The 27,386-nt window shown below is 38.9% G+C and overlaps 1 protein-coding gene across 1 annotated transcript in view; it reads right to left on the reverse strand.

The window, feature by feature from the left end:
• Positions 1-8,690: 8,690 nt before the first annotated feature.
• Positions 8,691-27,386, reverse strand: part of rabgap1 (RAB GTPase activating protein 1) — a 60,813-nt gene continuing 42,117 nt past the window's right edge. The window contains exons 17-27 of the mRNA XM_083902704.1: positions 26,228-26,353; positions 25,984-26,127; positions 25,266-25,307; positions 24,771-24,899; positions 22,283-22,375; positions 20,989-21,099; positions 20,634-20,738; positions 19,378-19,461; positions 15,627-15,698; positions 12,358-12,558; positions 8,691-10,964 (exon numbers count right to left, since the gene is read on the reverse strand). Of these exons, the coding sequence (XP_083758830.1) occupies positions 10,842-10,964; positions 12,358-12,558; positions 15,627-15,698; positions 19,378-19,461; positions 20,634-20,738; positions 20,989-21,099; positions 22,283-22,375; positions 24,771-24,899; positions 25,266-25,307; positions 25,984-26,127; positions 26,228-26,353 (1,230 nt within the window). The 3' untranslated portion in view covers positions 8,691-10,841. The remainder of the gene's footprint in view (positions 10,965-12,357; positions 12,559-15,626; positions 15,699-19,377; positions 19,462-20,633; positions 20,739-20,988; positions 21,100-22,282; positions 22,376-24,770; positions 24,900-25,265; positions 25,308-25,983; positions 26,128-26,227; positions 26,354-27,386) is intronic.

Below are 27,386 nucleotides of genomic sequence, written 5' to 3' on the forward strand. Positions count from 1 at the left end.
CGTCTACAGTTTTACCAACACTGCCTGTCGGTGGGCGTTCAACAACAACAACACCTGTAATCTAAGAAGCACAAACCCCACACATTCTTCTCAGGGCTACCTGACACACACACACGTATGCAAAACCGTACACTTAACATTACAAGCACACATGTAATCATAAATGTAAATAGTTGTGTGCATTCACCGCTGAGCACATGGATGCGGCATGACGTTCTCCGATTGTGGTTTGTATCATTCACACGTGATTGTACTGTATGTAGTGAGAGTCTCACACACAAGTGGTAAGGCCTTGTTTGTACATTAGGAACTGAGCCATGTATGAACAAAATCTCCCACCATCTACATCATTTCTTATCTTCGGTGCTTTACGATGAGCTTTCTGTAGCACTACATGAAATTAGGTTGTTTTTTAAGTTGCTTTTGTGGAGAAACAGCAGTCACACACACACAGTGTAAAACAACTGAAGCTTTGCTATCAGGAGAAAAAGAGGAAGTTACGTCAGTTCTTTAGCACCAAATACAAAGGCTTTGCATGTTTCAATGCTGCGGTATGTTTATTAGATAAAGAATTAGGAGGACTTCAATTGTCAGGTATCGTTGGACTTATTTGGAGACCACGCAAGCTTGGTTTTCCCAAAGGCACCTCTTTATCTTTATCAGCCAAGTCATAGGTTGAGAAAAGGAAAGCAAAACGATTGCTTGCGGGAAAGCAGGGGGTTTTGGTTTTGTGCTGCAAGACTGGATTCATCCAGATTACCAAAGACTCGAAAGCCTTCGTCACCACACAAACGTGCTCACCCCCAGCAGTCGCATAACTGGGAAACAATTCACAGTCTAGAGGGTTATGAAATGGCAGGTTTTAAAAAAATAAAGTAGCAGGTTTGAGTCGGGGGGGAGACAAGTGCTAAATTTGTCTGCGTGCAGAGGGAAAGGAGCTGCACAAAGAGCCGGAGAGTCCATCCACGAGTCACCGTGGACTCTGCAGAGCAGCAGAAATAGATCCTGGGTCACATTTCATCTGCTGAAGCAAAGTTAAGCAGACCAACTGCTGAGCAGATCATTTTCTCTGGGCGTGTGTGTGTGCGCGTGTGTATGCGTAGAAAATCCAGCAGCACAGGCTGATATTTTACACTAACATGCACGCATGCACACACACACTGACCAATTCCTGGTCAGAGTCAAACGATTGTTTCAGTCCGATGTCCTGCCGACATACGATCAGAGCATTTTGGTTGGGAATGTATGCTGTTGTCATAGTGATTGTAGAGTAGAATGTACTTACTCATAAAAAGAGTAAACTTAGTTTTTTGTAGCGAAGCATATACAGAATATATATGGATATATACATATATAAATATAAACATCTATATATCTTTTGATCTACTTGCGTGTGAGATGGGTTTTGGGCGTATCCACCTTGTTAGGATTCATATTTCAGTCCCCTTTTTTAAATTTTTATTTATATTTTGACGAAAGTTAGTGTGATTGACTTTTTTCATTTTTTCTGTAAATATGCTTTGTTATTTATTTTTGGACAAGGGGGGATTATTTATATATATATATATATATATATATATATATATATATATATATATATATATATATATATATATATATATATATATATATATATATGATGCTGCCTGTGTCTGTCCACAGAATCTATTTGATCCAATAAATTATCAAGAGTCAAAAAAAATACAAATAATAAAGGAGGGGATGTATCGACGATTTTAACATGCACATCAATGATGATCTCTGGTTGTTACTGTTTTAGACATATTCTGCTTGAATGTTGAAAATAAAACTGAGAAAGTGCTGAAAATCTGTATGCAAGTGTTTTTAATGTGTGACGAAAAAAAATGTACTTGGCACTGTGGGAAAACAGGGTTTCAAATACCAATACATTTCTTTTTAAAAACATTTTCACTTCATTATAGTAAAACAAACCAAGAACATTTAAATATATATTACATTTTTATGTAGAAGTGACAGTTTGATTATTACAATCTATCCTTTGGGTACAATAAATGTTTGTCTCATTTGCTTCCATTGTGCAATTTGGACATCATGGCGTGATTTTCGGCACCAGAACATGAAGCAAATTACAATCGTCGTGATCGGTTAGTCACAAGTACACAACACAATAACTTCAGTTCCAAATATTCCTTTCTTCACTCCAACAATTTATAAGGCGTTTGTCCCTGAAGTTATACCAATCCGTTAACTTGAATTTGATTTAAGGAGCGTTAGGTCAGGCCTGTAGGTGACGCCAGAGTGCAAACACCAAAGGAGAGTGAAAATTGTGCGACACCAGTGCATAATTTACAGTGAAAAGTGACACTGCTTGTGAGCTTATATCTACAAAAGAGTGAATTTAGGCCGAACAAAAATACTCCTCAGCCAGAAACTAGGTAGACAAACGGAGGATTGTGGTAACTCACCTCTACCCCGCCGTGATGTAATTAACAGCAATATTTACACCATTTGCAGTGAGCGGAGATCTCAGCCTTCCTGGATCACCAGGTACCTGGGGAGAGCAAAGAATGTGAGCGACACTCACTCCCGTCTCACATTAGAAACACAATCCCAGAAGATATAGAGAGGCAGAAACATTTTCTACTAATAAAAGAACACTAAAAAAATGGCTCACAATTTTGCATATTTACCCTAATACGGAACATTCATATACTTTAGAGAGATTAATGTCATTAAATACTTTACAAAACTAGTAACCGATATGACACTTGCCCTCTGCAGTAGTCTCTACAATCAAACTGTATATAAACAATGATAAAACGTTGATATAGTATATTGTATACACAATACAGTGACATAGAAGATGATATACAATAACAAAAACCCTCATATTATTTAAATAAGCACAATATACTTCGTTTCCTTTGGCACATTTGACTGGATCATAGTCCCAGTGTCAAACTCACCCCCCCCCCCCCACCACACACACACACACACGTGTTAATGCTGCATTCTGACACCCAGCAGTGATAATTCTTGTGTCATTATGTCAGATTATAATCACATAGCCAAGGTTATAGGCGATAATTAGCAGCTTTGTCCTAGACGAGAGTTTGAGGACAGGGCGAGTTCAGCAATATGACGTGTCAATCATCTTTAGAGAAGACTGAGTCCGAGTATCCAGTCACATCTTCAGCTGTCAACGCCACCAGCCTGCAGCCACGGCCGCCAATCATCCTGCACACGGAGAGCAAATGGAACCAATGAGGAGAAGAAATAAAAAAAAGAAGCATATTTTAGTCAGAGAGAGAACGCAAACCAGACAGAGAGGAAGAGGGAATTAAACTCTGCATCTGAGGACAGTTATCCCCACAGATTACACCCTGCTCAGCAGAAATCACAGGATTGTGTCAATTCACTTTTTTTACATTCCATAATTTTAAAGTAATGCTTCCAGCTCACTCCGGGTTATTTAATTTTCCCCAGAAAGTGACAAAAACGTGTCAGAAATCTTGATTATATTTAGTTGGGAATGCCGAGTCGGCAGTTCCCACAGTTTTATATCGTCTTTTTTGTAGGTCACCATCTCCTCATATTTTCCAGACAATTTTAACAAATCAAACATCAAAATATGAAGCTGGTTCAAGATATTCTCACTTGGAGATGAGATTAAAATCTTCTCCAAATATTCTACCACAAAATGAGTCAAAATAACATCAATCACAGGGTAGGTTTGTGTGTGAAAGGGATGGATTAAAAGGCAAAGGATATATTCACGACCACAAATTGGTGTGTGTGCAATTAAAACATTCTAATTCAGTTGAGTAGAGGTTACGGGAGATTGAGTCTATGTTCAACTATTGGTGAGAGGTATGAACAACCAGGATTAAATTAGATTAGTATTCAAATCAGAGTATTTGTTTGTTTGTTTGGAAAAGGCACAAATCCTTAGTCCATCAACATAAATCAAATGCAGCTAATTGAGAGAAATGTAGTCGTTCGTCCTCTCCGTAGAAACCAAACCAAGTTCACATGTGATGTAACGTGAACTGCGTCTGTTTCTCAGAGGCAGAAATACCATTACTTCAGCTCGATGATAAAACACTCCCTGATCCCAGAGTTGTTGATGAACACACTAATCTGGAAAAGCAATAAGACACGTTACACCAGAGGCGCCTGGTGTGCCGTCGGGCAATAAACGACCTTGGATCACTGACAACTTCCTCATTTGCCCAGTCTGATATTTCAGCTCTGATGTCGCTCCCACATCAGATTAACTTGACAGCGCTCCCTCCTTCACTCCTGACACTGGCCATTAGAGCCTGTTTATAGATGGAGACGCACTGGTGAGGATTTAGACAGGTCATATAAAGCCATGTGGTTAACGGCCTTAAAAAGGTGACATCACACAAACTCCTCAGATTACAGAGACAAATAATCTAACTACTTCTTTTGAATGATACATCAGTCAGTGATGTTTACATCATTTGCAAATAGAACATCATGTTTACATGAAATTGAAAGCTTCAGACATTATAACCGGATCATTAGGTCATCAGATTATTGCTCATTCAGAGTATGACTGTCAGAAAATGCTCTTTAGAATGAAATATTGTAGTATAAGACAGTATGACCGTCAAATATTCTGCTTTCATGCATTAGAATTACAATAAACACACAAAAGCTGCCATAAAATTAATTGATCCAAATTAATGAACAGCTTTATTATATTATCTATTATATGTATATAGACAGTTATACTTGTTGACAGGTTAGTGGTCACAGCACATTATCAGGCCTCTAGTTGCATGGCAGTGACTGACCTGCGAAGAAGAGAGCATACGAAACTGTGATTAGAACATTGATATGTTGAGGAAAAAACAGCCCCGTCTCACCTGACAGGGCTTGATTTTACTGTGCATTTCCCCACTAATAACAGTTTAAAAAGATGATATTTAACATTTTTAAAAACACAGGGCGGACAAGTGCAGCACATACAATTCAAATCAACAATAAGAGGGCTAAACGACACACAATAAAAGCAGCATTTAAAGACCTTTATATAAAAAAATACAAAATACACACAAAAGAAACAAGCATTGACTTGTGATTTTAAATGTGTTAACAGTCTCCGGGAGCTCTTGGTTGGACGGAGTTAGCACTTCACACAGTAGGCTAGCGAATGAGCTAACGTTAGCCCAAATGGACACAGAAACACGAGGTACACTGTCAAATGTTTATGCCACTGTCACCAACAGGTTTGTATGTTTAAGGTAAACAACAACAAAAATAAAAACATATAATACAAACATAATAACGAGTATTTACCTGTGGAGTAGAGAAGTGGTATGGAGTTAGCTTCTCCAGGAAGTTCGGTCTGCTTTTGTTGCGTGCTCGGTCTGACTGAGTCCCTTCCTTTCACGGAGCTTTTCTTCGTTTGTTTCTGGTAGCTTCCTTGTTCTTCCCGCGAGGGAAACTAGTTTCGAAGGTGCAATTCGCAGTTTCTGACTCCAAAACATTCATCTCCGCCATCGTGTTTCCTTGAACTCACGAGCCGCGTCCCAATTAAGGGGCAGCATCCTGATTATTGTCAGGTGCGCGCACGACAGGAAGTCAGTGAAGCAGCACCGCCCCCCTGAGCCAACGCTTGGCTGTGATTGGATAACGATACCGAGAGCAGTTCAAATTAGCGAATCAGATTACGAGCTAAAGGTGGAGCCAGGGCAAATATTTTATATCACAGACTATGTATTTTATGAAGTAATGTCATTGTGTAGTGACAGTTTTATTATTAATCATAATAATAATACAAAGGTTTTATATAGAGCTTTTCAAGGTACCCGAAGACGCTTTACAAAAACAAAAAAACATCAGAGAGAGTAGATAGGAAATGAAGAATGAGAGGATGGAAAATGGTTTTTGTTTTTTATTATCTTTAAATTGAGTGCATGTTACCACAGTAAACATGTATGGTATGGTTTTGGAGCATTTGCCAACTGATGATGATAACAAGGAGGGATTTTATACATATATGCAAAAAAAGTATACCATGAGTAATTATTTCTCTATGATTGCACTAATGAGATGTGGCAGATAAAGAAAATGATGTAGTTCTTTCATTGAATATAACCCTCAGGCTTAGGGTTATGGTCATTTTATGTCTCAATACAATAAAGGTCTTAAAAAGAGTTGCAAGTAACAATTATTTTCTTAATCGATTAATCCGTCGATTATTTTCTCGTTGAATGGTTTGGTCCATAAAATGTCAGTTAATGTTCAAAAAAGTCGATCAGTGTTCAGTTTTAATGATTTCTTATTTATACGGAGCAAAGAAATGAAGAACATATTCACATTTAAGAAGCTAAAACAATCAGAAATAAAGTATAGTAGTATAGTAGTAGTTGACAATTAATTTAGTAATCGATTAAAAATTGATTAATCGATTAATCCTTTCAGCTCTAGTCATATACATACACCCTATTTAAACATGAATAGTGACCTAAATGTGCTGCGTATTGTTCCGCACCTGCAGTTGGAGCATCATGACTTCAGTGTGTGTCAGGAGTTTGGGTGACAGGGAGTTCACAAGGTTGTTTGGAGGCTCTGTGTTCCAAATAGCTTCACGCACACACACACACACACACACACACAGTTTCATCCCCTGACTCATAAATCACTCACTACTGAGCCTGAGCAGCAACTGAAGACGTCTGTCCCGTCAACATTCCCAACTTCTGCACGTTACTCTGTTGCTGCCTGCGTGTCTTTATTTATAGCTCGGTGATGCAGGGCAGAAAGAGAAGGAGGAGGTGGGAGAGAAGTGTCAGGCTGATATTGTATAATGCTGATACTTATTATTATTATTATCTGCTGCTGCTGCTGCAGGTATATGGGATTTTTCCTGACTCCTTCACGTGCTGCATCTGCATCTGCATCTGCAGCAGCCTGCAGAGGAGACAGCCATCATCATCATCACTATCAGGTGATACTGTCACTGCGTTCGTGTGAGACCTCCTGCAAACAGCCATACATTCTCCAGACTGAGGGCAGAAAATAGCACAGACGCAGATAAGAGCACACAGCCATACGTTATGAGACATGTTCTCCGAGAGATAGAAGTGGAGCCAAAAGTAACAAAAGAGAGATTTTCACGCAGCTCAGGGGAAACGTTTTTTCCGAGAGGCTGATGGTAGATAGAGAGATAGAGGCTGTTTTCACACGACATAATTAGTCAGAAGGAATCAGGTTTGTTTTCATGTTCCAAACCCTCAGATGTCCAGAGAAGCGTCCCCACAGGGCTGATTTTTTGAGAAGTCTCATTATGACAACAGCCTGTGCTGCTGCTTCTTCTTCGTCGTCGTCTTCTTCTCATCTTTTTCCTGAGTTTTATTCTTCCCAGAGTTGGAGAGGAAACATTTTCTGCCTTTATGGATTTCTCTTACAGAGGACAGCTTTGAAACTCAGGAGACAGATAGAAACAAAAATAATGCGTAAAATGCTGCTGCTGAGTTTCACTTGAGGACGTGAACAGACTTTAAAATCTAAAATGCGATGATGTGAGGAAACAATAACGAGTAGTAATGAATATCCTTACCTCACTCTGACATTTCATCGCAGGTTTGATCTGAGAGAAACAACAAAAAGCTGGTTTGTTACCATGAATATAAACACATATTTTTATGGATTAAAGAAGTTCACTATTTAGCAAACGATATTATGAGTCTTGCCATTTTAAGACTTTCTAATTAAGAAATAAGAAGATATACGCCTGGTGGTAAAAAGGCAAAAAAAGGAGAGATCTTGTTCGAACAGTAAAATTAAATATTAATGCTCTGTAACCTTTATTTCACTGTTTCACACTATTTAAATAACGGTGGATTTCTAAAGGGATTAGATGTGTTCTCTGAGGTGATAGGAAATCAATAGAAAGTTGTGTTTCTGGGTGTGAAATAAAGCTGCAAATCAATAATAACATGTAAACTTGTAAAGTCCTCCACTGTGATGTATGTGGGAAAACCTCTCAAACGGCTTATTATATTATAGGAACATTTTAAATGATATCCAGGGGGCAGTGGAGCTGCTTTCTGACTTGTTTTTGGCAACAACAAAAAAGAAACCAGAGATGCTTCTGTGTTGATATCTTTATATTGAAATTCATGAAGTATACACAATGCATCCTACACTATTACAATTTCCACACACTGATAATGTTTTTCGTTGTCGGATGATGATGATGATAAAGCTACATTTTTGGCGTTGAATGAAAACCAAACGGCAGCGCGACGTACACGAGAAGCTCGGAGGAACAAAGTAAAACATTAAAAATGTGGTGGTGGGTTAAACTGTAGCACAGCAGCAGGTAGGTAGGTACATAGGAGGCAACATTAGTCATCGTTACGGAGTAGAAAAAATCATAAACAAAAAACCTTAATATTCATTATTTCATGTTTGTTATGTACAGCCCAGTGCCTTCAGAGGAATGGCCCTATGTGTTTTTGTTTAAATGCAGCCTGACCTTTTCTATGACATCACATGTAGATTTCAGATTCCATGACATTTACAGTAATCCTTTTTATGTCTATGTATATACATATAATATATATGTGTGTATACATATACATATATATACACACATATACATATATATATAAAAAATATACATATATTCATACCCCCCCCCCCCCCAACACAAACCACACCCACTGTTTACCATTTTGGTTTGACCTCACGAGACATGACAGTGAGAATCCAGCTCGACTGATGGTGTAACTCGGACGTAAGGTGCACAGTTACACTTTCAGTGTATATATTCGACAGTGGCCATTTTTCTATATTTAGTCCGGGTCGAATTCTTTGTGGCACTTTTGCCCCTCGCTGGTTTGATGGAGGAAGAAAATCAATCAAATCCTTCAGATTTGCAAGGCGCCCTAGTTTTACGCTGCTCCACCTATCAGTCAATAAGTATTTTCCGTCATTGTTTCTGAACCAATCTCAAAAATGACGACACAGGTGGAGGACGACCCAGCCGTCATGTGTGACCACAGGAACTATACTCAAAGAGTCTGGGTTCTCCCTATATAAAAAAAAAAGAAAAAAGAACAGAAATTCAAGCCAATACAATATTCATAAGCTGTACAACTTTTCTGTATCCTTCCTTGAACGTTTTAGAAACATCTTTTCTGACATCCTCTCTTCAAGATATGTCGTTTCTTTAGTCAGGATCTAATGTTTCTGTGTAGAATTTTGCAGGATTTATTTGGTGAATATCCCTGACCTCACTCGTCTCCCTTCTCTTTCGAGAGCGATTCGAGAACACATGGTGATCCGAGGTTGATTCGGGGGGTTAATGGAAAGCAATTCATACAATCAGGTGCACTTTAAAGACAGAAAGAAAGAAAGAAAGAAAACTGCACATTTGAAGAGTATTAACAGTCGCTATTTCTTTTTTTTCCCCCTAATAAAGTGGCCACTGAGTTTGTTTTAAACCCGCCTTTATATAAATATTAAGTGCATTGTGGACATTGTAATTCAGTGCTTGGGTGTAGTGGTAACATGAGAGAGGCTGATTCTATTAGTGTGTTGAAATACAGCAGGATTTGCAGTTTTCTGTGTGTTTTCCATTTTTGACCTGTATTACAATCATTGCACCAGTCCGGGGTTCAACAATGTTCTCGCGTACGCACACACACTGAAAAAAAAGGCATGCAGAGGTTTTTTCATGGTTTGGAGCTTTTTAAGTTTCTTTGTGCTGTGAGATCCAAACCAAAAAATAATAATAATAAAAAAAAGACCACCTCAAGCATGTTTGATGTCCGTTTTCGAACGTAAATTACAATTTTCATCTCCGTCAACCTTCACATAAAAGGCATCGTCAGCAACCTTCTCTTCAGCATCATTTATATATACATTATTTAGACATTTAAGGAAACTTGACGACCACAGGAAACTCTTCCTTTAACATGCATTCACACATTCATAACCTTTAGTGCTTTAACTTTATCTCGGACTCTCTCATAATACGCCCTCTCTTTTACACTCAGCTTAGAGTTATTTCAGTCGGTTATTAATGCAGTCGAACGTCGTTTTTTCCAGTCACGCACATAAACACGACAAAAACATGTACTTACAAACACACGACTCTCTTTACATAAGCACATTCAGTGACGTACATAGAAACAAAACAAAAAACAAAGTTATCGTTCAACGTAAATTAGAAAAAAAAAGCTCAGTTCTGGAAAGGCGTCGTTTCGCTCTCGTACCGGGGGAAAAAAACAAACAAAAACAAACCCAGGCGTTTTTGACAGGGACTGGTTGTTTTGTGCCAGTAGTTAAGAGGGGAGCATGCAGGGAAAGTAAGGAGGGACGGAATGTTTGTCATGTCTCTCTATCCCGTGAGGACAGCGACGGTGTCCCGGTGTCCTACCTCCCTTCTGCCGGTCGTTAATATCAGCAGTACAAAGACAGAAATCAATGAAGCTTTTCTTTTCTTTTAGTTGTTTTCTTTTTCTTTGTTGAGCGGTGGAAGCGCAACGTTTTCTTACGTTGTTAGTCTATGTTTTTTTTTTTCAATCCCTTCTTGTCAGCACAGCAGGCTGGAGTCATTTGGGACGAGGGGGGGGGGCAAGATATGAGGGTGATTACACACAAGGACATGTTGCTGTTTATTTGATAAGTAACACAGTCTGTAGGTTTGTCATCGTTCTGGGTTTTAACAGTCAATGTTCAAGTTAAAGTTAGGACCCAGGGAAGTTAACGGTTTAAGGGTCCAGAGGTTTTCAGTGTGATGCTCCAGACGTGGTCTGGGGTAAAACCAGGACACTGGATGGTCGTTTCTTTTGTGTGTTTTTTCCTCCTCCAGATTAGGTGGTCTCTTTGCCCTGGGTTCCGGTAACGGTTTTGATGGAGCTGAGCGTTCGGTTGAACCAGGTCTTCTTGGCGGCCTGTACCTCGTTCAGGGCCAGACCCAAGTGGTGCTCCAGGTCCTGGACGAAGAAGAAAGAGAAGAACTCTGAACAGAGAACGACCAACGTGTATTTTTAATGCCTTCCGATAAAATATTCCACTTAGATAAGAATAGATGGTGATTCTAAAGAATCTTTGTTTTCTTTGACAATAAGTTTGACTAAACTCCTCAAAGTGTTAAATGAGCACAGTCTCCAGTTTTCCAGTGCACCATGGTTTAGTCTCTCCTTAACTGTAACTCCAATTATTTTCAAACTGTCATCACATTTATACAGTGTATGAAATGTGGAAAATATCTATCAAATTTCTCATACTGCTAGACCTGCATGTAGCTTCAGACACTGTCAATACTCAGCTGATAAACTAAGTCTAGCTCCCCAACAATGTTCCCAATTGTTTTGTCCATTATCTTATAAGCCGCAAATTCTCCTCTCTTATTTCTATCTTATTTTTGTTTCCTCTGGCTGTTTCAGGAACTGTGGAGCTCTCATGGCTTGATAAAGTCATTAGAAGACCTACATTTTAATTGTCATGCAGGAGACGCCACCACCGCACTGAAATATTTGACATTAAACCAGGCAGCCTTAATATTAAGGAACTGATCTCTCTTGACTGTCACTTAAACGACTGCACTGCCTGGACGTGATTAAGTCTCAATTCATATTTCAAACCTCTGGCTTTATTCGAGACGTCCGTATCTTCCCTCTATGAAATTGTCTGTTCCACTACTGAAGGCTCCTGAAGTGGTATTAAAGGAGGAGACTGCAACAAAGACAGACTCTGCAAACTGCAGCTGGAGGAGCTGAATGTGTGATTCTTTCTATTCTAGTACAACTACAAACGAAGAACAAGCTAGAGAATGACATTTTGATGCTTCTGTGGCTCCACTGAAGGCTTTCTACTGGCTTTCTACTGAAGAGGATTAGGGAAAAAAATATTTGAATTCTGAGAATAAAGTCAGAATTCTGAGAATAAAGTCAGAATTCTGAGATTTAAGCTGAGGAATTCTGTGTTTTAAAGTCAGGAATTCTGAGTTTTAAGTGAGAATTCTGAATTTAAAGTCAGAATTCTGAGAATAAAGTCAGAATTCTTAGTTTTAAAGTCAGAAATTTGGAGTTTTAAAGTCAGAATTCTTAGTTAAAAGTGAGAATTCTTAGTTTAAAGTGATAATCCTGAGTTTTAAAGTCAGGAATTCTTAGTTTAAAGTGAGAAGTCTGAGTTTAAAGTGAGACATTCTGAGTTTTAAAGTCAGAATTCTTAGTTTTAAAGTCAGAATTCATAGTTTAAAGTCAGAATTCTGAGTTTAAAGTCAGAACTCAAATATTTTTTTCCTGTGTGGCCCTCCAGTCGATTTTAGCCCAAAATATCAGGTTTTTATTTCCTAATCTGGGCCAAAACTGCGTGTTAGTGTACCTGGATTTTGCACTCGGCCTCCACCAGCTGCAGTTTGGTCTGCGCCAGTTCCAGCTCCATCTCTCTCAGTTGGTTCTTCAAACTTTCTTTCTCCTCGTCCGTCTCCTCCGTGCCTCCGGCGGGCACCGTGGTCACCGCGGCTCGCACGCGACCTTCTTTGTTGAAAAGGCTGCTGCACTTCTCACAACCTTCCACTTTGGACTAGAGGATATATGTGGGGATAGAAGAGGAGGATGTTAGATCGAAGAAATCACATTTTGTTTTTATCCCTGTCTGACCTTACAAGCTCGGTGAAGCAATCAGCTTTTCAGTGCTGCCCCCCTTTAAGCTGGGGGGAGATTGAAAATAAAAAAATAACAGAAGATGACGAGATGGGGGAGTAAAGGCACAAAGAGTTAAAGAAAGACTTCAGATAAAAGGCACAAAGAAAGATGTCAGATTAAATAAAAAGCGAACATGACGTATGATTATATGCTTCGTTTGGAAAGTGAGGAAATCGTGGAAGAATAAACGTGCAATAAAAAGATTTCAGTAAAACGAGTCAACGTGTAAAAGTGTTTTTGTTAGATAAGAGTGTGAACGTTCCAATCTGTTTGGACTGAAGCCATTTTTTTTGCACTGAGCATTATAATAAGATGCTATATCAAGCTGTGATTTAATTTTTTAAATTTACAACTATTTCATTCCTAAACATGGGGCGTGTAAATATTTGCAGCAGGAGAAATAAATGAGACCACAGTGGACAGTGAGCAGTGAACAACCTGAACCAGCTCCTCTGACGATTCGTGGCCAAAACCATTTAGTCAAAGTGCTCTTTTTCTTCTTCTACACTACCGTTCAAAAGTTTGGGGTCACCTATACACTATTTTTGTGTTTTCCATTAAAAGTCACACTTTTATTCATCAAAATATAGTTAAGACATTGACAAGATTAGAAATAATGATTTTTATTCAAAATAATAATTTTGCCCCTTTTGTCAAAGAACCAGCAAAACTGTTTTCAGCTGTGCTAACATCATTGCACAAGGGTTTTCTAATCATCCAATAGCCTTCTAACACGATTAGCAAACACAATGTACCATTAGAACACGGGAGAGATGGTTGCTGGAAATGGGCCTCTATACACCTATGTACATATTCCATTAAAAACCAGACGTTTGCAGCTAAAATGTATTCCTAGCTCATATAATGTTATATTCATTGAAAAGGTGTGCTTTTTCCTTCCAAAATAATGACATTTCTAAGTGACCCCAAACTTTTGAACGGTAGTGTACGTGATGAGCTATTACTGGGAACAGAGATGCAACAGGAAAAAATCACTGGGAGCAAAGCCACGCTCGTCCGAGTATAGAAGCAGGAACATTGTGTTTGTTAGGTGTTAAACGGTGAAAAAAAGTGAATCTTAATTAACATGTCTGTATATAGCAGTGATATGAGACACTCGACTCGTTTTGCATTGTAATCCGAATGGATTACGATGACCAAGAAATGAAGAAGAAAATAAATCAATGCCATATTGTTCTGCTGGGTAAAGTTAATGTCTGGCTCATAAAATCCTAAAAAAAAAAAAACATTGTGTCACAAACATAAATAGCCCGTTAAATTTTACAATGACAACGCTGTTGTTGACTGAATATATTGGTTTCACTCACAAACAACACTTAAAATGAAGATTTCATGACAATATTGGGTTTCCTTTTCCATCAAATTGTCAACTGAGTTTAGAAGTAAAATAGCATTTACACAGTTGTTGTTGTTGTTGTTGTTGTTTTCATAGTTTTCTCCAACGAAACAGCTAGAGAACCTGAGCTAACTTTAAATCGAGTTTTTCGAAGAATGAGTACAGTATCTCGGCACGTTATGTGAACATTTCTAACAAACACTGTTTATAACTTACAGTGAATAGCAGACAGACAGACCTTGGTGCATGCTTTTCAGGACTTGTCCTTGGCTTGACGAATGTTTCGTGAGCCTTTTCAAGAGTCTTTGGGCAGCTCAGACAGAGCTTTCAGCCAATGTGGCCTTGTTCCCAACTACAGTCTGTAGACACAAACAGTTCACGAGCCAAGTGTGCAAGTGTTGGAGCTGAGATATCTGGCCCCAGCATCCTTTTCTTTACCTGCCTCCTCATTCTCTTGATTTCCAAAAGTCCAACAACAGCAACGCACCGTGTTACTTAAAATACTCTGCAGTTTGAGTCTGCCAGGCTGATACTGGCTCAGACAGTCGTGACCAGGCTTTCTGAAATCCACAGATAATCGTGTGTGATGTAAACTATACATATAATTTATTGCATGGGCACGTTAACGGCGGTTAGCGGCGTCAACGTGAACGCATGACGCATTTCCACGGCGGCTGACTGGGAAAAAAAACGTGTGTGACGTCATGTTTACGTGACTCCCGATTGTTAAAATGAGTATCTAAATTAAAGCTAAACTTGGAAAAAAAGAGGCACACATACGCAGTACACAGGTAAGCTAACGGCGCTAAAAATTACGTCTACGTCTGCACGTCTGTTTGTTGACAAATATCTGCCAGACATGAGTATTTACATACACATGTTGTATGAGTTAAACTTCCTCGCTAATTAATATATATATAAAGACCAATCCAGATACCAACGACCACAGAATTTAACAGGCATAAGAACAACAAGGCTGCTGGTGCCCTGAGACTTTTGCAGAGCGCTGAATCTCCATAACATCATCTTAAGTCTAATAAATGTTAGTAGACAAAACACAAATAACACGTACGAAGCAGCAATAAGCTCTGTCAGTCATCTTTAGAGCTGCACTTATATCATTAAGTCTTCAAATAGAGAGTGTGTAGACATGACACACAGACACACACATACACTATATTATATTTACACATTTGTTGATCAGCAGCCTGATTATGTAATTATGATCCACTTACAATGCCTGGCTGTGATACTACAGCATATGTTTGAGGGCATGCAGCTGTGTGTGTATGTGTGTATGTGTGTGTGTGTGTGTGTGCAAACTTGTATTTGTTACCTCTTTAGGACCTGGTATATACTCTAACATTGTCAGGACCAGCAGTCCTCATGGACACCAAAACCTGGTCCTGATTTCTGAGTTTTGTTTTGGAATAATGCTTTGTTAAGGCCGTCTAAATGTAAGTCAATGCAGTGTCCTGAGAAGAATAGCTGTCCAAACCTGTGAGTGTGTGTGTGTGTGTGTGTGTGTGTGTGTGTGTGTGTGTGTGTGTGTGTGTGTGTGTGTGTGTGTAAGTGGGAAAGAGACTCACTCTGATTTTCTCCAGCTCTCCTTTTGTGGAAGTCTGTTGTTTCTCCAGCCTCTCGCTCAGCTGGGAGCAAATCTATAAGAAGCGCAGTAGAGAGATTGGTTGAGCTCCATGTAGTGCTCTGTTGGTGACTAAAAAACAAGGAATGGCCAAAACCTACTACATGTGGTCAAGCGTGCGTTAATAATCGATTTAAACCAAATTTTTGCCCATGCAAATATGAGCAGAACTCAGAGACGGAACTAACGATTTGTGCGTCTGCAGACTGAACATAACACCGTGCACTGCTTGGTATTTTCCATTCCCTAACTCCGTTTGTGGCACATTTATTCTCTCTGGAGCAGACTTCATCCTCTTAACTCTTGAATGCATTAGTAAGTGTCATAATGTCATGTCCTGTTTTTCCAAGAAGGTTCACAGCATGCACATAACGCACATGTATAATTTATGTTTTCATTTCTACTTGTGTCTTATGTTTCATCTTTATGCAACCGACGTTGTTTTCATGGCTACAGCGTCTGGCGTAGGTCAAAGTTAGCGCAGTGTCTCGTGTTTTCCACGTGGAATAAAATGTGCTGTAGATAATGCATTGCTTACTTGCTTGCACACACACATCCAGTCTCCTTTTCTCATCAATCTATAGCCGTAACCCACAGCAACAACCATCAGTGACAAACACACACACAGCTACTGCTCACAGAGATCAATGTGAGTCATCCTAAAGGGTACTTGGGTCATCGCATCTCTCTTTCTGTTCCTGTTTTTTTCTGCAGCATGTACATGTACATGTCTTTATCATCCTCCCTTTGAGATGAATCTATCCACCTATAGCTGTAGCCAAGAAGATATCCATCACTCTCCTCCTACATGTCTTTTTTCTGGCGGTCGCCGTCTCCTTCATTAGCCCTCGAGTGCGTTTACTGTACCCACCTCGCTACTTCTCCTGCAACACTACTGATCCCTCTTGATGTTGCAGCTGTCTCCTGCTCTTTCATTCTCCACAACACCCCCCCCCACACACACACACACATAGAGAACAGACATTTTAATCTCCTTTTGTGCTTTGACACAACAGTATCACACTAACATTAAACACATTTTGAGGTTCATTTCCCGCTTAGTTGGCATGTTTTTCATACTGTGTTTTTTTCCATAAACAATTCAAGTCTTGACTTTGAAACAATTCCACTGAATAATTCATCAATTGTCGTTATAGCATTAATGCCTGGGGGCCCTGTTCTCTTCATAATTGAATATTATATACGGTGCAACCTGCTAGAAAAGGGTCAACTGGAAGATTTTAATTATTTATAATATGTAACGTTACATATACACTCACTGTATCCCCTTTAAGGGTCACAGGAGAAGCTGGAGACAATCCTAGCTGACATAGGGCAAAAAAAAAGAAGCTGGGTCCACCCCTGGAGAGGTCACAGTAACACTTTAGATTAGGGAACACATTCATCATTAACTAGGTGCTTACTAACATGCATATAAGTCGCATACTAGCCCTTTATTATTAAATATTAAGCACGTATTAACACCTTATGTAGGAAAAATCTTAATTAATGTCGTATTAGAGTTACAATAAGGTTTAATAGGTTCTTAATGATTACTAATAAAGGGTTAGTATACTACTTATGTTAGTAAGAACCTAGTTAATGGTGAATATGTGCTCCCTAATCTGAGGTCACAGTCACAGGGACCTCACTATAACACGGTTCACCTTTCGTGGCCTCACAGATTGTTTTAGTGCAATTTTGCAAGCTTTTTTTATTTACAGCATATGAACACGCATTGCGGAAAAAAAAGATGCTACAGCGGAGCGGCACTAGCACCAAGAGGCCGCGGTACGGTCAGAGGAACTGTGAAATGTGCGTGAGTCACTATTAATAATTTCTTATGTGTGTAGGTTGATCATTAAAATTGAATGTGTTATTTCTAAAGGCTATAATCTTTATTTACAGGAAAATGTTTATATTTTTATATGTCAAACAAATGTCCGAGCCTGAAAACAGGTTTTGATCTTTGGTTTCATTCTAAAATGCTGTACTTATATTTTAAATCTACCAAGATTTCTTGTCTGAGAAAATATAAAGTGTGTGGTGTGGGGTTTTACAGCCTTAAAACATATGTTATAATTGTAAAAAAATAAAGCTTACTACTTCAAGGATTTTGCCTAGTTTGGGCTATTTTTAGAACGTAACCCCCGTGATAAATGAGGGACCACTGTAGTGGTAGAAAAGCCACATATACAGTACACACAGGGTGAACATGCAAACAACCTTCAGGTGCAGTAGATATAAATGTTGGTTTGTTGCTCTCTGAAGCACCCGTGAACTTCTTGCTTCCACCGTGTTACAGTGCAAAGCTTAGAAGTAGAAGCAGACATGTAGAAGTGCTGTCCAGGGACAAAATATTTTGAAACTCTATACAATGCTGAAAGAACCTTAGAGAGAGAGAGAGGGAGGTGTTGGCACATGTTGCTGCTCCCTGGCAATGACCCAGCGAGCTTGATTGCATCTACAGAGGCTCTTGCTCGTACAAAAGAGATTTTAAAAGCACCACTGAACACTGGTTTCACTGTCCGTTTGGACAGGAGGGGTAATTGACAAAATGAATGATTTTTCTGGCTTTAATTCCGCCCCAGAAAGAAAGTTGGGAGTTCACAGGCAGTGACACAGAAAAACTATATTTCAAGAGTAATAAAAGTTATCTGGGTTAAAATCAAGGTAGGGGATTTTGGGGGGGAGGGATTCTTAATTTATTGTCAATCCCAGTGGATTGAAATCTCCTGTCCTCCCTGTGCTTACTCTCGCACACACAAAAACTTTCTGTTTTTTTTTTTCCTCTCTCTTCATCTATCAACCCCCCACCCCTTCTGACACAAAACTATTTTTGAAGAAGCCCCATTTTCACACTTAGCTCTGCTCTACTCAGCACAGCTCTCTGAGTAGCAATCTGAGGTCTGCTTTCACATATAACAGGTGCAAAAACACACATCCATCAAACCCCCCCCCCCTCCTCCTCCACCTCTCCTCTCCTCTATGATGGCTCTTGTCACCGGGTTTTTAGATGTGCTGTCAATTTCCCTCCTCTGCTAATACCTTTCGACTACGGTGAAGTTCAGGTTTGTTTCCAAATGAGTTCTCTTGCTATTCCTGTGCCTCAAAGGAGCAATAGGAGCTGAATTGTTGCACATAGTCTCTGTGCTGATGAAGGTAATGGTACTTGATCTGTATGAGTTTATATTTAAGCATTATGTGACAAGATGAGATCTAACAAAAAAAAACAAAAAAAAAAAACCCAGAAGAGGAACATGTAGACAGGTACTCAAAATATGCACATGAGATCAGGAATCAAAGGGGTCAACTCGACAAGAGTGCACAAAATAAAGACATTTGTAATGAAAACAGTACGCTTTATATTATTTTTAAATACTTTCAGCTCGTCTTGTCAAAGCAACGGCTTGATCAAACCCGAGATATGAAAGGAGGTGCTCATGACTCAAGACGAGAAAAACTAAAACAAACCAAAATAGACCAAACTGCCCTCTAACGAACATCACTCAAAAATGGAATTAAATGTAGTTTTGAAACAAATGTCTTCAGACGATCCAACAGTCCTGGATTAAAATAGAGTTGTATTCATTTTATTATATTTTACATATGTGGGAATTACCCTTTGGTTTTGACAAATATGTAACATCTCAGTGTCAATGGTGTAGTTGCAATCCAAGTTCAAAAGTCCATACCTGTTTATATTCTCCAATAATGGAGCCGTTCTTCTTAATCTCCGACTCAGACTTATCAAGCTCTCGTCGGCACATCTCCTTCAGCTGTAAGCACACACACACAAAGACAAAGACATAGAAAGTCAGTATGTTGGAGGGCAAAGCCAGAGGACACTGAACACCCCCAGAGACCCCTGTGTGACTGCCATGAAATGTAAAGAAGACACAGAAAGGTATTGGCAAACGAGAAGCTGAGGGCAAAGTCAAGCCTTCTATGCGACCTCCTGCACGCAAGCACACACATCAATCACACCGACACCGACATACTCAACAAGACCGGAGGCATTTCAAGGACACTGAACACACATGGGGAGAAGGGTCAGCAGCTCTGTCCTCTGCTTTTAGGTGGCTCTTCACTGACCTCAAGAAAATTAGCATCAAAGATGAAACGACATCCTCCGACCTTGACTGTTTGACTGTAGAGGGCGTGTGTGTGTCTTAGTAGACGAAGCCCTGCATAAGCTTCACATTGCACTGACGTAGACATTTTTAAACCATATGGAAATGGTGAAAATGAGATGGACGGGGACGATTCTGAATCGATACACAAATGTCCAAATTCCGATTATTTACACTACTGTTCAAAAGTTTGGGGAAAACTTGAAATGTCCTTATTCAAATCGTTTTGAATTGAAAATCAATTTGAATAGAATCGTAGCCAAGATGCATCAATTCAAGATGCATCGATAATCGTTATATAATCCAATCGCAGACCCTGAATCGTAATCATAATCATATCATGAGGAAACCTAAATATTCCAACCCCTAAGATGAATACAGGTTAACTAACACATGTGAAAGACACCATTATGTGCACACATTAATTTCTGGACTCTGATTGACTTGGTCTATATTTCCATTCACAGTATGATCAGTACTGAATGCCGGCCTTGTTTTTCCATTAAACCGCACAGCAGGTAAATATTCAAATGTATTGACAATGTACTGATAAAAACAATCAAATCAGCTGCCGCATTGTGTGTTTGTTTAGAATGAAAAACCGCAGAGAAAATACAAAATACTGCACTTTGACCATGATCCAGAGTCGCTTTTGTCTCATACCTGTGAGCTGCAATAGTGCTGACACTATTACTGCTTTCCCTTGAACGTGCAACCCCTATAAACCACATGAGGTTTAAAGTGAAACATACATTATATATGAACTTAGGCCAGGAAAGGTTTTTTTTCTCTTTTTTTTTGCAAAAGTGGGATCTAACCTGTGCAGACTCTTCCTCCAGTCGCCTCTTCTCGTCCTCGGAATCCACTAGTTTCTGTTTGGTCAGCAGCAGCTCTTTGTTCAGGGCATCTGCCTTTTCCTCAGCCTGACAAACACGTAAACACACACATATAATTCTATATAACTATAAAGCTAATATAATTCTGAGATTTCAGTTCAGTTAAATAGAGTCTACGTCTGTGTTGCACAAACACACTCTCCCTGTTTCAGTTCTTGCACAACTGCTGCCATATGAACAACACACTTGCTTGTTATGTGTCATTTCACGGCAGCAACAAGTCATATTTTTTGGTTCCTCACAAAAAAAAAAACGACACTCCGTCTCTTTGGCTTACATTGTCAAGGTCTTTGCGTAGAGCTATCTTGCTGCTGACGAGTTCATGTGCCAGGTCGTCATTCTCCTGCTCCAGGCGCATGTTAGCCTCCTGCAAACGCCGATTCTCCCTCTGGAAACAAGGAGAGAGAGAGAAAGAGAGGGAGAGAGAAGACAGAGAACGATAAATAGAAAGAAAATAATAGAAAAGACAGAGAGAAACAAACATACATACAATGATGACACAGGGAAATGAAAGGCACAGCCAAACAGAAGAGTATACGAACACACAGAGAAGTGAAGGGACACGAAAGAGGAAGGACAGTTAATCATGAAGAGTTGCAAATGAATGTGTAAGCATCTCTTCCTGCCTCTACAGTAATGCAACACTGCTGAACGAGACAGAGCGACAGAGTTAACGTTAACCATTCCTCAGGTGAGAGTGTAATTACGTAGTAACCGTTGCTTCTGTAATGTTTAACTGGGCATAGCCTGTTTGTACATAATTAAAAGCAACACAGAACACACAACAACAAAATATACTGTTAGGTTTTCCCTGAGGTGACAAGCACGGGTACACACATGAAATATTGAATTTTACCTTCTTCTTTAACTTAATAAAAGAAGATTGGGAATCAACAATCGGAGAGCAGATTGTTGACGTCTATCTTGCACAACACTCTCTTTTAGGGGGAGACCACTGTGTCCTGTGTTATTCTCCACTGATAAATGTGAAAGCTACAATTGGATGACTGATGTGAAGTGATGCCGGAAAGAAATTGAATAATGAACACTTTACGACACACTTTCAATTTAAATGTCTTCGCATCTTCACATAATTATAACGACGACTGAACCAATCACGCTGTCATTTAAGAGAAAAACAAAACGCTGCATGCTCGCTGAGAGCATTTTTAAGAGCAAAACAAAGGGAGGTTCAGTCACTGTGACTAATGATGTTGTACTGTATACAACTAACCCATTCCCTTGAGATGATGTATGACATGTACAATAATTGTTTTTTTTCCCCTTCATTTGGTGCCCTGCAGTTTGTCATGTCAAGATCTACAACAGAGAGATTTATTGTGAAAACGGTGCTCGATTTAACACATTTATATGCGGAATCTCTCATGTAAGGAACACTGTAATTAAAACAATAACATGATTATCTTCGTTGAACGGTTGCAGAGAAGTGCGCTCAAACCTGTAGTTTGGATACAAAAATAGGTAAAGGCATAATACGGCTGCCTTTTTCCTCACTTTCAAACTTGTGTAAATGGATGCATAAATGTCGCACGGGAGCATGACGAATCTACCTCATATCTCTCAATCGGGGCCTCCTGCTGCTCCTGCTGCTCTCTGATGGTGTGATACTCCTTCTCGAACTTCTTCAGCTTCTTCTGGCTGATCTGTTGGACAAATAATGATGAGCAATTGCCATTTTCTTCATCATATATTTCTCTTTTACATGCACTGATTACTGCTTAATGTCTGTCTGAGTAGCCGGTTGAGTGAATAATCTGTGCACTCAGTCAAAAGCAATTTATGAATAGATATCTTTTGATAGAAAGCTACCAAAATGCATTCAAAGATGATGGTATTTTGAATGTAAAAGGATCAGTGCCATCCTTAAAGGTCTACTTTAATGTGGATATACTGTTTCTCAGGTGAACAGCGAATCTCGATTTCAGGGGCTCATCCTTCACCGTCTTGTTTAACGCTCAGTGCAGATAATCCCCGGTTCAGTGCGGCACCTCCATCTGCCTCCATCACATCAGCAGCAAAACAGTCTCCCATTTAAAAAAAAAAAAAAAAAAAACACCCACTGTCACACATTCATCCCTACAGCTTCACTCTGTACACACACAGTGCATTAAGGCAGCCTCATTAACAGGCTTTTCAGTGCACAACCACTGCCTTACACTGGCTTCTTAAAAAAAAAGTTACCATACAATGATTACTATGTGCCTGAGTCTCAACACGGAACAGAAAAGCAGCAATGTCTCGACACACTAAAACATCATTGTGCCATTCTGAACAGAAGACATATACATCTCCTTATGCCGTCGTTTTTTTGCATATCACAGCACAGAGTGAAAGGCAAAATAGGAGTAAAAATGAACACTAAGACACCATGAATGGCCCTGGAGTGACCCGACTGTCACTTGAGAGTCCTTCTCTACCGTTTTCACCGAAAAACTATGAAAATTGTAATGACCTTTGACAATAATTACACAGTGAAGGTTTTACACTTTCTTCCCCTGACACTCATTACTATTATCACAAATGAAATATACAATTTTACTGATAGTATACCCTAGCCACCACATTTTCTCGTTTCTGCCCCCTATTAGAGACTGGGTCACTTTATTCCTGATATCACAGTTGTTGTTTTTTTCCTCCATTTCCACATGAGGATAACAAATCATGAGAGGAGGAACTCAACACCTCAAGGGTTAAGGACGTGTATGTTCAGCCTTAGCCTCTGGTTTATAAATAACATGTATAACAACAAATCAATGTCACTAATGTAGCTGTTATAAGCACTGAAATATACATGCATGCACTCTCAGCTAAAGCGGATTTTAAAATGAACAGTCCTGTGAATAAAGCCCAGCTGCCAAACCCCCCCAAAAAAGATTTGTGGATCAATCAGTATCATAAATCCCTGAGGATAGCAATAATCAGCATACAGTAAATCCTACTGTAGTGACACCCAAGCTTCACATTAGCATAACTCCACTCAAATCTAAATACCAGCTACATTATGACTACACTCGCTGAGTGCAAGACTTCTTGGAATGAATTTCTCTTGAAAAGTAAAGCTCTGCAAATGACTTCTCACTGCTGTCACGCAGTAAATAGCAGTAACATGTGCTTCTACGTCACCATGTGAGGAGCAAACCACTATTACTATCCAATCCAACTTCATTTGTTAAGCACTTTCAACAAACCACAGTGGACCAAAGTGCTAAATAAAACACATAATAAATAAAAAACAAAAAAAAACAAAAGAAGAAGATAGTAGCCATAAAATAAAACTAGGATGTATACCACTTTTTTCTGTTCATCCCAATGTGTTACCCCCGGATAAAGCATTTGTACAAGTAGAATGAATAAGGATTCATGAATATATCATTTATTTTAGTTAAGGGATTCATTTGAAAGACCTTATATGGGAAAAATTAAAAACTGACGACTCCATGTTATGAAACACACTGACTCCTTTTGCTCTGCTGGAGCATCTAATTGTGCAGTTCTCCCCCCAAAAAAAGGCAAAATCTCTTTTTCAGGTGGACTCCTGTACACAGTATGAGTTCATAAATATATCTCTGTCAAAAGTTACCTTCAAAGTCAAGCCCTCTTAACTAGGCCAGACTGTTCAAAACAGGTCAGGACACAGGTGTCGGTGTCGGTGTATCTGTGTGTGTTTGTGTGTGGCATGTTGTTTTAAGTCTAGTCAACAGTGACCCCTACTGGTAATCGAGAAGACCTGCTTAGGTGGTTTACCACAACATTTTCTTCCTAACTCTAATAAGTTTTTATGTTTGTATCAATATTTCTAGATTCTTCACTGTGCCAGATAAGAATTGTATATTTCATACATCAAGTATTAATTAATATTTGTATTCAAACTGAATGTAAAACACTATTAGGGTTGACAAAAAAGGTGAATATAAATTTTCAGATGTAAATACGGCACTTAACAGGTTGACCAGCGGAGAATCTAATACATCTATACACATGCATATATATATAATATATATACAAACATATATACATATTATCATCCATCACAATTACCTTCATGCTACAGGCCAGCTCCATCAGCTTCTTTGCGTTTTCCTCAGAACGGTACCGCTTTGGAACTGGGACACGAAAGAACTTGAGCGCACCCTCAAAGTCTGTTTGGATCAGATCGTCTTTTGATGTCTGAGAGGGGAAGAAAAAAAACACACACACAAAGAAGAATAAGGCACACATTTATCTGGGACAGAAAAACAGAGAGATAGAAAGCAAAAATATAATCATTTATTTATGTTATGTTAGAATTAACTATGCATAGCATAATACATAACAGGTTTGGGAAGAATCCAAAAACGTGACAGTCATTGACAGAAGTCCGTGTTATCTTCAACACAAACATGTGCCCTGTATGGACACAACAAAGTGTTAACACTATATAAGTATGTACATCTTCACACGTGTGACGACACGTAAGAACTTTCCATGTTTATGTTGTGTCTCTGGTTCGACTCTAGGTGTTATCTGTTTAGATTTGGGTGTCGGCCAGCTTACCTTCAGAAGTGCCAGAGCTACATTGAAGATCACACTGATGCCCTGAAGTGAAGAAAAGAACAAACACATTCAGAATGTATTAAGGACTCAAAGACATGAAGATAAAATGTGGGGTTTTGTGTAAAAGAAAAGAAATACAACAATGTAACCAAACAATACTTAATTTATTAAATATAAATAACTAAGCTGCATACACTTTTTTCTCTCTTTAGATTATTATATAATGCTATCACACTTCATGGGTGGAAATTTAGATGAATGAACAAGGATTTTGCCTTGGTTTGGTCCATTATGTTGAAAATGTTCTTCATTTTGTGAAGCGTTTTCCTATATAGACAGTAAGTGTATTATTCTGACGATTCATGGAACACTGTCTTAGACTGAAAGTGTATGTTCTCAGCGTTTTTGTTTAACTAAGTTTGGTCCACAAGGATTTTCTTCAGTAACTCTTCTTTCACTCCAGACTTCATTATATCAACTCCTGGGAGGTTTCAGCGCTTAGAATTTCTGCAGCAAACAAATAGCTCTCAACTGCAATAGAGGCATCATAAAGATAGTCTGAAGAAAGTTTTGAGCTCGGTCTAGAGCATCAAAATAAGGGTTCCCGTAGGTACATTTAAATTTGACTTTAGGAAAACATTTATCCATAAGAAATAATTTGTGGAAATAACTATATTGAACAATATCTGAACACTACAGACAAATCTTCATTACTAACCTCGCACAGTAGCAGGTCAATGATATGGAAGACCATGTAGAGGGGGAACTTGGCTGTAAAGAGGGTGAGGAACCACTGGGAGGCGTACATGTGAGCCTCCAGACCCACGTTCAGGAAATGGCTGTAAAGGTCTGGAATATATTCCTTTTAAAAGACAGAGAGAAAGATGACAGAAATATGATGAAGGAGAACAGAGAATAAAAGTGCTATGACATACAATCAGAAAATCTACACAAACACAAACCTGCATGAGTCTCTCCAGTTGGAAGAATTTGCAATGCAGATCTTCAAAGTTCTGCTTGAAAAGGTCCCTGAGCCCATAATCAAACATGATCTTGACCAGCACACTGAACGCCTGCTCCTCTGGCATCTAGAGAAATTTATGAAAGAGATTCAGTTGTCTGTCCTTAACTTCAATTCATATTCTAGATTGTGCTAGTTTTAAAACTCTCGAACGAGATCAACGTTATATGACCCAATCTAATTTTACTACACACACACAACAAACCTAAGATCTAATATTTTTCTGACAAAATAACTAAATAAACAAAGTTAACTTCATTTCTCAGCACATCTTATAATTTGTCTACAATTTCCCTCCACTAGGTGGTAGTGTTGGCACGTCTCTGGACTGCAGGAGTGTCTGAAAGCATGGAGGATGAACAGGAAGTAGCTTTTCTTTATCCATATAAAATGTCAATAGGACAGAAATGTGACCTTCCATCTAAGGTCTCTCTGCTGCTTGACTGCCTCAGACCCCACGTCTGCTAAATTGACTATGTAGGAAAGGCTGAAAGACATTCAGAGGAGGGCCAGAGCAACTCTCAGCTCTCCAGCCTTGAGCATTTCAGAGATATTTAGTATGGTGCACTTTGATTTGTGGCAATGCTATAATGAATATAGAGAATACTTATTTATCAGTCACTGTATTAGAACACATCCAGAAAACAAACACTACTGCTCAAAGGTTTGGGGTCACTTAGAAATGTCCTTATTTTTGAAGGAAAAGCACTTTTTCAATGAATATAACATTAAATGAATCAGAAATACACTCTTTACATTTTTAATGAGGTAAACGACTATTCTAGCTGTAAATGTCTGGTTTTTAATGGAATATGTACATAGGTGTATAGAGGCCCATTTCCAGTGTTCTAATGGTACATTGTGTTTGCTTATCACGTTAGAAGGCTATTGGATGATTAGAAAACCCTTGTGCAATGATGTTAGCACAGCTGAAAACAGTTTTGCTGGTTCTTTGACGAAAGCTTGAAGGGCAAAATTATTATTTTGTATAAAAATCATTATTTCTAATCTTGTCAATGTCTTGGCTATATTTTCTATTCATTTTGCAACTCTTTTAATTAATAAAAGTGTGACTTTTAATGGAAAACGCAAACAAATGG

Source organism: Microchirus variegatus (genome assembly GCF_963457635.1).
Source record: "Microchirus variegatus genome assembly, chromosome: 16".
Lineage (NCBI taxonomy): Eukaryota > Metazoa > Chordata > Actinopteri > Pleuronectiformes > Soleidae > Microchirus > Microchirus variegatus.